The 12,873-nt window shown below is 36.4% G+C and overlaps 2 protein-coding genes across 4 annotated transcripts in view; both read right to left on the bottom strand.

The window, feature by feature from the left end:
• LOC113238949 overlaps window positions 1-2,859 on the bottom strand; it is a 48,490-nt gene extending 45,631 nt beyond the window's left edge. For all 3 annotated transcript variants that reach the window (XM_026475804.1, XM_026475805.1, XM_026475806.1), the window contains exon 1: window positions 2,685-2,859. In XM_026475804.1, coding sequence (XP_026331589.1) covers window positions 2,685-2,732 — 48 coding nt within the window. In that variant the 5' untranslated portion in view covers window positions 2,733-2,859. The remainder of the gene's footprint in view (window positions 1-2,684) is intronic.
• Window positions 2,860-5,827: 2,968 nt separating this feature from the next.
• LOC113238952 (cyclin-dependent kinases regulatory subunit-like) lies at window positions 5,828-9,210 on the bottom strand. Its single transcript, XM_026475812.1, has 2 exons — window positions 8,993-9,210; window positions 5,828-8,852 (listed from the first exon to the last, which is right to left on the bottom strand). The coding sequence occupies exons 1-2, from the start codon at window positions 9,049-9,051 to the stop codon at window positions 8,678-8,680; spliced, it is 234 nt and encodes a 77-aa protein (XP_026331597.1). The 5' UTR covers window positions 9,052-9,210; the 3' UTR covers window positions 5,828-8,677.
• Between the last annotated feature and the right edge of the window lie 3,663 nt (window positions 9,211-12,873).

Below are 12,873 nucleotides of genomic sequence, written 5' to 3'. Positions count from 1 at the left end.
TATTGCCCTCAGAGTTATCGTTATTCTGGCCTCATAGTACTTGAAATTCCCTAATTTGAGACAAGAACATTGGTGTGATTGTTTGTCATTATTATTATTATATGTTTTCCCTAAAATATTTCTAACCCGTTTGGCACAACTTCCAAGAATAAGGAATCTAACAGAGAGCCGGTAGAGATACAAAAACGCTAGAAGTATCTTATTTCTACGACATTGGGAAGTATGCGTATGCCTTACATTTTTAACAAATTGTGAAATCTTGTAGGAGGTACTCATAACAGAAACTCGATGTAGGTACTAAGGGAGACATACCAAATATTGGATACCTGCTCAATATTATATACCCTGCTATAATGAAAACTAAACAACACTATCCTTATTTAAAAAGTAAAACTACATCGTCAATGTAAGTTAGATACGAATATTTTGTTAGTTAGTAATTTTTGCCTTCAGTTCGCTGTCAAAATTCAAAGTGTATTTTTCCGTTCGACGATTTTTTCAGATGTTGAATTCAGAACGCTGTTAAAATACTTTAAGTGATATTATATTTGGTGACAGTGTTATATACTAGGTAGGCGCATACATAGAATACAGAACTTAACGCATTTCAGCGATAATTACGCAGGGTGAAATTTTCGTAACCGATTATTGTACAAGTAGGTAGTTACCTCAATATTGGATACCTAGGTATCCACAATACTAGATATCCGATATTGGGGTACCTACATCACTGGTTGTATAGTGTCTCATATTTAAATGTTTAATTATTTGCTTAGATGGGGATCATTAAAAAAGATGACCGTTTAGATTTTTTGCCTACTGCTTTTGCAAATTTAAAAGGATCATTATTTAAATGATCCTTGCCCTGGTCAATAGAGTGTACCCGACACTGGATATCCAACATTGAATAGTATACCCTGTACGGGATATCCATTATTAGGGTACATGTGAAAACATCATTGATTTTTCTAATAAAAACAAAATAATTATATAAAAAATAAAAGAACATAGATATAACTTTAATTCATTTTCCAATGTAAAGTCTATAGATAGACAATTAATGTGACTGCAATAAATATAATAATAATTTTAAAATATTATGTTAGTGTTTTTTTCGAACGTTCAAAAAGTATCCGATATTTGGTACGTCTCCCCTACCTACGTACGCGGTGGCGTGCGGTCTTCGGGCTTTGCTCTCCGGCGGACCTTGGCCTACGACCTCGGTATATGTATGACCTTTCTTCACATAATGAAAATGGCTCTTTTATGTCGGCCTTCAGCGACATAAACAAAACAACGTTTATGTGGCGGCTATAACGAAAAACTAAAAAAATACTTTTTTTTTACCAAAAATAGCAACAACAACAAGGTAATAAACCTACATGGTAAACCTATAAAAATTCAAAAAATAAATTTTGACCGCAAATCAATATCAGACACCGATAGGGACCATTGACCTAGAGGTTTTTTTCAGCCGCCAACCAACGCTTGTTCGTTTGTCCTATTGAAAAATGGTAAATAAATAAAAACATTTTATTAGGCACTCCCAGAAGCTTCCACGTGTAAATTTTCAGCTGAATCTTAGCAAGTGTTTCTCAGCAGCCATTTTTAACAAGTAAAACGTTACAAATTATTTCAGCCATATTAAAAAAGGGCGGAAAAAACTTTGCACCCCAAATTAATTATGTAGACTTCTTCGTCAATTTTCAGCCGGATCCAAGCAAGTTTTTCTTCGGCCAACAATTTAAATTTGCCAACTTGATTTGTTTTTGACATAGGCAGCTGTTGACCACTTTTACCCTATATGAGATTCCTTCCAGCATCTAATACCCATGAAATGTAGTGTACGTTTTCGTGTAGTAAAGGCGATTCGAAAACGTGACGTAGGATTGAAATGTTCGTGCTTGGGCCACTGTAAGTTTACGTGACAGAAGACTTTGAAATTTGTATGGTGGCCATCTTCTTTATTTTAATTTCGAATATTTTTTACTTCCGGCGGATATTGGCCTCATAAATGTGCTTATATAGCCCGTTTGTATATTATAGTTTTTGCAGGGCTTTGTATAACTGTTTTGTATTTTCCGCATTCAGGTCATCTCGTATTTTTCCCTTTGCTTGGAACCTATCCGCAAACAACGGTATAAATATTTTTTTCCACCGTATCGAGAACTATGCGTTCTATTTCTATCAGTGAGTCTCAACATGCAGCTTTATAAACACTCATCAACAGTGTCTAAGGATCGAAGTTTTTTTTTTAAATATTTGTTTACCACATGGACCTGTTTACCATATTAAAATAAAATAAAAATATTTACAAAAAAATATTAAATTATTTATTTTTTTAATTATGAAATAGACCAAAAAAAATCATTTGTATTAACCTGATTTACAGTAATTGGTGAATCCTCGATCCCCAGACACTTTTGATGTGTGTATATGTGTGTATATTGTAACAATGTATATAATATTTTAGTAACAGTAGAGCTCCTTGTTCAGGGAAGTACTGCCACCCTGTTATGGACAGGCAAGACGCACTCTTGCCACTAGGAAAATAAACATACCTATAATTCTATTTTCTTTTATCAAATCCGTTCTTGTTTGCGATATCAACAACAAACGACTACGTTGAATGATTACAGTACACAATGATTCCTATAAAAATGTTTCGGTAGGTAATGACTAACCTTAATATCGTCCGTAGAAGTCGAAGCATCCGATCTTCCAATATTCATAACTAGTTATTTGCTCTGTAAACTTTGCAATATGTATACTTGGTGGGTATAAATATCTTTGTCTTTAGTGCTCATGACCAACAAACTTAAATAAAAAACAAGTTTCGCGGGTCGCGCGGCGTGAGCCCGGCCGCGTTCTGCAGTGAACGTAGGTGGTCGCCGCCACCACCTGCGCCACCCCCACGTGGTGGCACAGGCGTAACTAGAATTTGAACGTAGAGTGAGCACGTCTCCGACCTGCGGCCCATCAACTATGTATTGTGCCTACATCCTGAATTCTTCTTGATCGTTTATCCAAATATCCCTACCAGCTAGTTTAAGCATTTTAAAGATATCGAGTTATTAGATTTTCACGATTGTTACACATAGGAAATGAAACTACTTTTCCGGATTTAAATCGCGTATATTTGTTATTTCAAACAAACCAACGTTTCGGGCCCTGTACAAGTACCATGGTCACGGTTGACTGACCATGGGACTGTAAAGAATCCGAAAATATTTTAAAGCATATTTTGTTTTATTATAATGAGGTATTTGAAGAGTATCGTAAAGAATTTAGATCGTTTATTACGCATGGTTCGATGATATGAGCTAGCAAATCGAGCCCCATAGAAGCTCCATAAAACTGTAATGCGACGCTAAATGCATGACATGAAATTACGACCGTCAAGCGAAACGAGGTTAAAAAATTATTGCAATTTTCAAATAATAGGTACTAAAGATGATCACTGCCTGCAATATCGCCCCGATAAAACAATGTGATATAGTGGCCAACGTAGAGTCCTTTAAATTTTGGCGTAGGTATATATTAATACTCGAAAAATTCTTGCTTATGATGGCCCGATTAAACATGGACGGAGAAGGGAATTAAATAATAACTACACTGTTTATTTAAGCATAGATATCGAGTTAACTTTCTTATTTGCTTGTTTGAGATTGAGTGCTCGTGTCGTCTTTTGACGCTATTGCTACTTACAAGAGAGTCTGGGAGGGGTCGTACCCACCCGTACTTCCCTACTACCTACGAGTGGTGGCGGGTCTCCACCCATTTGGTGCCTGGCACGCGCGGTTGCCACTGCTCGTGGTGTCACGCCATCGCACATTGCACCTCCGCAAAACTATTGCGCGCCCGAAGGAGGGAGGGAGATCCTTGCTCGGTCACGATCGAACCGGGCCGCCTTTAAACGAGCGACCTAAATTCGAGCAGTAGGTAATCATTTCACGCAACAAACACTTTTGCTGTCGGCACGTGACTGCATGTTTGCTCGTATACGCCTCTATCTACTACTTATTTGCCTAACTCACTCTCACTCCGAAAGCATTCAGTCACTACAAAAGTTGTCGTTCCTATTATTCCGCACATTATCACGTGCGGCGCGCGACTCGCCGTTACATTCATATTATTCAAGTAGGTATAATAATCATTCATTTGTCATACTATTTGAATGAGTGTCAAAACTGTCCAAACTTATGTCAATACACTCACTCATCCAAATTGATTAATGTGGACAAACCTTATACTATGGAAAAAACAATAGTCTAAAGGTCGTATTCCAGAACTCTACTCAATGCTCAAGTCAGGACTTGAGCAGACTTGAGTATGATTTCAAGTACTGGAAATACGACCCTAACGGCAAGGACTTGAGTATGATTTTCAGTGCTTACTGCAATACTCAGAGAAATATCCTTAAAGGATAGGAAAAAATTAAATATCATAGTTTTACATTTAATAGAATTTTTACAAATATCAAATCTATATCTGAGTGGCACTGCAACTGTCATGGACACCATCAGCCACAGGACTTGATCGTCCCGTCACTTGATATTATAAAAAAATCAAATAATTTATTTCATCAAATTATATCCAGTTAGTACCTACTTTTAGGGGCACAGTAGAGCCACCTATCCGGTTTCTAGAGATATACCTACCTAATACCTCGTGTACGCCAGAATTGCTGAACGGTGTAACGCATAGATATATATCTAGATATGTCTGTGTGTCTAGCGTGTCTTATTCCAGCGTGACCATGATCGAGATTCACGAGATTGAGAAATGGTGGTGTCGCTGGAATAAATTTATTCCAGGCTGGACAGTAAAACACCCATAACTTTTGACGGTCCGACTAAATATAGTTTCTTGCGACTACAACCGAATAAATAGCGATTTTATTTTCTGGTTAGTCAAATATGAAAGACTCGACCACAGTCACGCTGGAATAAGCCACGCTATTTTGTAATCTGAGCGGGCCCCACTCATTTCTTGAACATGAATTCATTGGAATCTAGCTGAGAGTAGATTGAGAAAGAGAAATGGGGACCACCAGAGGAAAGGGCAAACAAAACGATCGCACACTCTAGTGCTTGAAATTAAAGAAAGTACTGTCTTGTGTAACTAAAGTTTATTAAAAACAAAAGTCGTTGCTCAATGAAGTCGTTCACATGAGCTATACGTGGTCAACCGAAAGTTTTTATTTATTTAACGATTTATATATTATATATAAATCGTTATCGCTATTAATAATAATATATTATAATATATTTAGGTGAACACATACGGTACTATGAGTAAATTTATAGCTCACGTGTATGACACCACCACTGAGGATCTTAAATCAGGTAACAATCATAACACTTTTACACGTATATATTAAATAACAAAAAAAAGTCCACAGGACAGTCGATCCTATGACTTTATAGATTAATTAATCATTATGAAGTCAAAGCCAAAGAATCATTTATTCCATAGGTAAATTTACACTTCAAAACGTCACATTTAAGCTACTGCTCGTTCACTACGCTGACCCTGAGAAGAACGAGCAAGAAACTGTAGGGATTGCTCTTTTCAAATAAACTTAAATGCTATGGAATACACTTTGAATCAAATTTGTGTGGATTCTGGAGCCGTGTCGTCTTTCATACAATCATTATCTAACACGTAGTCTTCAATTTTGTAATATGATTTTTCGATCGAAATATTTTTAATGTAGTTATTAACTTAGGACATGATAATCTTAATATATGCTCCGGAATCTTATTGTAAAATCGTATACAGTTCCCCATAAAAGAGTCGTTTACCTTGGTTAAACGAAATCGGGTACAATGAGTTTGGACTTAACTCTAAGGTTAACATTATGGATATTTTCTTTCTTATTGAAATCAAGTATTGTTTACACAATTGGTCCAAATTGTAATAATCTTCCTAGACAACAGAATAAAAACAATTTTTTTTTTTAATTTTGGTATCTTCATGATTGCGCTATGAGTTTGAAAATATTAGGTACCAAATGGGTACGAACCAAGTCTTTTTTGGTTATTAAAGTTATTCACTTTTTCAGTTGTAAACTGTCAACGTCGCACTTCCTTATATGACAACACATATTACCGCAGCAGTTACCCAACTCCTCAACTACTAGAGTTGACCCATCGTGACGCTGACAAGGGTCTGCTGATGGAGTGCGAAGGAAGACACAAAAACTTATTTTATTAAAACATAGACCCACCGAGTTTGGACTTGTTGGTTTGATCTTGGCGAGTAGTTGGTAGACAAATGGCGTTCAGGGAGCGCGTGACCATGACGCGATTTTAGGTTTATCAAACGATACTTTGTATTCATTGAATGGTCTTGACAAGTAGTAGACAGACAGAAAATTCATATAGTGAATAACTTCTAAACCAAATGACATAGAAAGTACTCATTGGAAATAATGTCACAGTAATCAAAATTCACAAAATCTGTCATTTTTTAATGACTTATTAAAACCAACCAAAATAAGTAAGCAAAAAATCCTTGGATTAAGAAGCTCCAAATCGAAGATCCTGCTAGAAATACTTGCACGGCAAAAGCGTGCACAAACTCTTTTAACTAGCATTGCTATTTGATAATACAAATAGTACTATCATACAGCCAGTTCTAAAAATAATATTCCGCTCTCAGGACATCTAAACCTATTGGGTACCTACCTAACTGTTTACAACAAAAACCAAAGATTTGAACATAAATAAGTCTTGCTACTCATTATATCAAGTTGAGGCATCTGATACTCTGTATTGTGTGATAATTTCATTACATGGCTCAGAGTAATAATATCCTATTTATATCCTTCAACATGTGAATAGTGGCACTAATGCAAATGCTTCACAAGCAAAAAAATCTTTGAACATATTATTTGTAGTATATGCAACTAAATTATATAGAGTTACAGTAACAAAAAGTGTATTAATTATGTGGATACAGAGATACTGTTAAACAAAGTGGTCAGATTTTAAAATTACCAGATTACAAGATTATCAGGTCAGATGACTGACTTTAAAACAGGCACTGTGTCCAAGGAAAACCAAGGGTGATAAATTACATTACGATAAGAGCAGACAAAATTATCGGCTTAGTGTATACTTTTGACACAACTAACTATTTATTAAGGGCTTATCTTGTATTACAGTAACAGGATTGTATTAAAGAATATCACGTTTTTATAACTTTACAAGGATAAGGCAGGCTCAACCGCTCAAATTCTTGACTGCAGAGCCAAAACAAAAATATTTTATACTGATGTGGCAGTATTTGACAAAATGCACACAATTAGACATGAGGTCCGTCCCAAAAATACCTGACTTTCGACCTCAGTCTTCCCAGGGTCTATTACTCATTATCTGGCTTGTATGTAATGTAGGTATGGCGGCATTCTTCAACGTAATCTCCATTCAACTGAACAACACACTCCCAGCCGAGGGCTTCCACATCCCGAAGGAGTTATCAAAATCAGTTTTCGGATTTTACTTCAGCACACTTGTCACATTTTTGTATAGTCTGTGTGTCATACTTATGGTACTACAAATTTATCTTTTGTAATAATAGTAGGTATTAATTAAAATATGAGGTGACAAAGTATAAAAATTAAATAAGCATTAACTCTTAATTTGCTTCATTCGCGGATCCGAGACAGACTTGTTATTTCTGGTTGTTATGGACAACCAATGAACTTCGACAAAGTAAAAGTTAAGGAATGTTCAAAGCTTTTGCATTTCCACTTCAAGAAAATTAGTAAAAATCTAGACATACATAGACGCACAAGCATTATTCTCGGTTTGAGAAAGTTGTACTTACCTCTGGGAATTTCAGGAACGGCCCAGAAAATGAAATTTGCATTGCATTTTTCAATTCAACGGAACCTAACAGAACTTCACATTATCAACTTCAACTTTTGTATCTATGGCTCCGTCGTTTTGCGCAACAATTTCGCCAACATCAGGGTTGAAAGACATGTAGTGCGGTGGTGAGATAGATACTATATTTTCATGTAAAGTCACACATTGAAAATTGTGACATTACTGACAAGACTTTGTTGCCTCATAATTTAATTTGTTGCTTTGTTGTTTCGTCTTAAAAGAGAAATTGTAGTACCATATGCAGTACGACCGTGTCCAACCAATACACTATAGTACCAAGTGCAGCAGTTTCAGGAAAAGGCTGCCACAAGAAATTTTCAGTATTGTCAAATTTTTCACATTAATAACTTAAAAAGATGCATTTAACTTAGATACTTTATACATAAGATATTACAGAATATTAATTATCCTTTGCAAAATAAGCTATTTTTATTGAAAAAAAGACCTACCAACAAATTATTACATCACTACATATAATAGGTTAACTTTGTCCATTTTTTTCCCGGCTTTTTGTATTAGACTCTGAGTCCTTTTATTGGTAGGTCAATGTTGGAAACTAGTAAATTGATAACAAGTAGCACTCTTGTTGTAAAGAAATTACAAAACTATATATTGGGACTTGGATGGAGTATTTTGGTTTGACAGAGTGGTTTGGTAGAGTAGGTTGTTAAATTGAATTGTTCTTTATTTTAAATACTACCACAACACACACACATACACACACCTGGCACATACACATATGAATAAAATATTTTCGTCCACCTATTCTTGAATTTAGATTACTGTGCATCTGTGCGGGGCCTCCGGAAGAGGAGCACATGCGGCTCAGGATTGTGGATCATAAAATGCAACCAGTTCGGACTCTGCTGCACGCCGAGATTGCGCCATTCTGTCTCGGTCATTAGGTGGGACTTGGGCACCAGCCGAGCAATGTCCGCCGGCAAAATTACATGTCTGCAATCAAAACCTTTTTTCATTAATCTATAATATGTATACAGAATCAAATATTATATTTTGCTACTCACTGGAAACCAGCACGTCTTCTGTTTGAAACCAAACAATGCTACGATTTCAGTGCGGCAAACAAAACTTACCTGTATTCATAAATGTCGTCGCTATATCGCTCGCTGTACTGAATCTGTTCCACAGGCATTTTGGAGTCCCTATAATTGGCATCAATGAAATTACCGATACATCAAAGCGCGACTATGAAGTTTCCACCCCTAAAATTATTGCCGACACTGCAACTGAAACTCATGCATAACTCATCTGAATCACCGGGGCCCGGGCAACTCACAAAAAAGATTATAAGTCTGTCACTGTCACAGCCACAGAACACTATACTCACAAGGAGGTCACAGCCACAGGCCAGGCAGGTTTCACCACAAACAAGCTTTAAAAAGGCCCATTCACTACCTGTATGGCAGTATTGGCAGATTGGCAGTCCGCCGCGCAGGCAGGAGACTTCACACACTATCCAGCGTATGGCCCACGTGTGAAGTCTCGCAGGATGCAATGCAGGATTTACAGAATTGCAGGATGGCTTCATTCATTGATTACATTCGTAATCAGAAGGCTAGACGGACTGCAGTGCAGGACAATGAATGCCCACTTTAAAACGGTCCATTCACTATCTGCATGAGTAGTATTACTCATCTACTGCTCACACACTATCCTGCATATGGCCCGCGTATAATCTTGCAGGTTTGTGTTAGAGTTTGAGCATGATGTTCCATGAAACTCAATGGTCAAAAAGAAGAAATATGTTTAAATGTCATGTTTAACCTTGTCAAAAAAATGTCGGAAAAATATAATAAAAACCGCCGAAGTATTTTAATAATCGGCAAACTATCTCACCACCGCTACACATGTCTTTCAGCCCTGACATTGGCAAAATCGTCGCGCAAAACGACAGAGCCATAGACACAAAAGTTGAAGTTGAAGGAGTGATAGCAAAATATATTTTTCAACACATTTGCTCGTAACGGGCTTCTTATTGTATCGCTTTTAGGCTCATAAACCTAGCTATTGAACACGCGTTTGTAATTATATTACAAAACGTGTGTGTAATAAGTATAGGCTTAACCGGATTAAGATGTATCTCACAACAAGGCCTATGTATTAAAACTATGCATTCTTAAATTATCCGGGTTATGTCTTTGAAATTAACTTGGTCTATTAAAAAAAACAGCTCTAACCTACATATTATAAGATTCAAATTACAATGACAGTAATCCCAAACAAACAGGGTCACAGTTTTTTTTTTATTTCTGTTTAATACGGTTGTGTAGTCTTACCTCACAAATAATATTTTTATTAATAAATTTATATTTCTTATTTGATGTGATAAATATAGAAAAACATACACAATATACACCTATAAAACTTTAATTGAATAAAATTACTTATTTTGGATAATATTTTACACGAATTTGAGTGAAATAAGGACATATTTATATTATTTCGCATTGGCTGTTTAGGAATTTCACCTAAGTCTCATTATTGCCGAAGCACCTGCGCGCGCATATCCGCGCCGCGGCGCCAGGCGCAGAAAAAATAACTCTGCGCGCCAATTTCCATTGATACGTTCGAAACATTTATATACGCTGTGTGTTAGATAATTACCTAGGTGTTTAAAATGTCCTGCTCAAGCACGGAAGAAAACATTTTGATGGATTTAACACCGCCCGAAATCCTCACAGAGGCACAAAACGCAAGTGACAGTTTATTACCTTCGAAATCCAGAGAAAAATACATGGCTGCATATGAAACTTTTAATTAATGCCAAATAAAGCTATTTTTATTTCCATTTTACTCAAGTTTGTTTCATTTTCCTCGCAAATGTGTTGAAAAACGTCGTATGAAACACGTGTGCTTTGATCATTACACTCTCGGCTTTCTTATCGCGCTCGCCTGCGGCTCGCGCGAGTAATAACGCCTCGTGTGTAATGACCAACTTAGCACACTTGTATCATAATGTACTATTACAATTTTGTTTATAAATAATATTAGCAAAGTGTAGTAAATTCTTTAACTACAAGTTCTAAATGTTTGCAGTATGGCTTGCACGCTGCGACTACATTCATCTTAGAGCATATAGTCCTATGAGCATATTATACTAAATCTATGGAGCATATAGTGCTATGTGCTCTAAGACATTCAAAATAAATAGGCGGACTTCAATGCAGGATGATGGATGCCCACTCTTAGGGCGCGTTCCCACTATGTCGTCACGTTTTATTATCTTTGGACGACTATCGTGTCTAGCCTGTTCCCATATTACGACTATCTGTCGTGGACGATTTTTTATCGTTGAACAACTGTCGTGACTAGCTGTTCCCACTAGATCGTGACGACAATTTGTCGTTTCACGACAGCCTCCTTGTCGTTTGCACGACAGAATCGTTTGATGCACTGCAGTCGCTTGTATGTTCTTTTGGAAGTCGGTAGTGTGTGTTCGCTCGAAATGGATGAAGACGAAATTTTAATAATGTATTATTTTTTTTAAAGAATGAAAAGAATGAAAGAAAGAAAGAAAAAAAAAGAAGAGGAAGTAAACAAAGAAAAGAAATTTTTGGGTACATCCAATGCTACTAAAAAGAATTCCATTAGGGTTTAGTCAAACAGTGTACAAAGTTACTTTCTTTTCGGTATTGTCAAAACCTGCTACGACCAGAGATGGGCAGTGGGTTAAAACCCAATCAACCCGCCCGTGTTTTCACCAGGGTTTTACCCGAAGCGCCGAGTTTTAACCCATTTCTGCCCACGATTTTGGGCAGAAATGGGTTAAAGTTAAAGTTGGTAATTTGTGGTTATCTATGTGTGTGTCCATGGCACTCGCGACGCAGGGTTTCTCTAGTGCGGGGCTATGTTGAGTGTGTTCGTTATTTAATTTATTTATTTAAATTACTTGACTTCAATAAAATGTAGGTTTAAGGGTGTGATGTATATATATTTTTGTAATATTCTTAGTGTTTAAAATAAATAAATAAATAAATAAATAACAAACTGCATTCATTGACGTCACTATTCGAACTAAAACAAAATAAATGTTAGGAAAGCTTTGAATATCGCCTTCCCCTTGCCCGCAGCCCCTTCTTGCGGAGATCGATCTTGACCGCAGCCACTTCTTGCGGAGATCGATGCTATTTGTCGCCGTCGTATCGGAATGCAACAAGGTTTAAATTAAACAAAATTAAACAAAAGAAGCTATTAGCTTTTTTGTTTAATTTTCTCATCTCCCTCTTCTCCCGTGAACTCTTTTTGCGGAGATCGATGTTATACGTCGTATTAGGTTCTTTTGTCTAATTTTCTGTAATTACAATTGCATTAAGACAAACAAAATACTCAGTAAATAAACTTATTTAGTTTCTAATGTATACAGCACTTGCTCGGTGCTTGGACGTATAACGGGCCGATCGATGATGAATCAAATGAAACAATTTCGCCTATTTATTTCGTAATTGCAAGTGGGCAACACTTCTGTGCAATTGTCATATTACTCCGTCTTCAAAAAAGACATACTATAGGTACTGGTGAAATCATAAATGCCGCATTCTCAGATTCGTGCGAGTGACGATGCGATACGTGGCCACGTGGCGCCACTTGGAGTAAACGAACGTTCTGTACCAAAATTTGTTAAATATTTTAATAATGCATTAATTCAAATAACAAGTTTGTCATAGTACTAGTAACCACCACAAATATAGACAATAAATGTTTGTGGGGATAACGGCTTGCGATTTATAAAGCAATTACAGTGATAGATTATTGGCTTGGAAACGGCTAACCGACAATCAAAAAAGTAAATCCCCTAGTGTATATATTTAGACTATCTGACTAAGTGACTAAGTGCGTTGATTTTAGTGCGGAATGTAATTGTAAAGTTTGCTAAATTATAAATTTTATGATGACAAAAACCGTTAACAGTTGAAGAGGTAAATTGACATTTGGACTGTGCTTCGAAATCGTTTAT

Source organism: Hyposmocoma kahamanoa, unplaced genomic scaffold (assembly GCF_003589595.1).
Source record: "Hyposmocoma kahamanoa isolate Upper Pololo Valley unplaced genomic scaffold, ASM358959v1 98972, whole genome shotgun sequence".
Classification (NCBI taxonomy): domain Eukaryota; kingdom Metazoa; phylum Arthropoda; class Insecta; order Lepidoptera; family Cosmopterigidae; genus Hyposmocoma; species Hyposmocoma kahamanoa.
Note: the sequence above shows the minus strand (reverse complement) of the source record. Positions and strands in the feature narration are given on the sequence as shown.

Bases quoted from the DNA above. Each gene is read 5' to 3' on its own strand.
- LOC113238952 (XM_026475812.1), bottom strand. From the start codon at position 9,051: ATGCCTGTGGAACAGATTCAGTACAGCGAGCGATATAGCGACGACATT. The intron at 8,853-8,992 runs GTAAGTTTTGTT...TTTTGATTGCAG, and splicing joins GACGACATTTATGAATACAG to ACATGTAATTTTGCCGGCGG.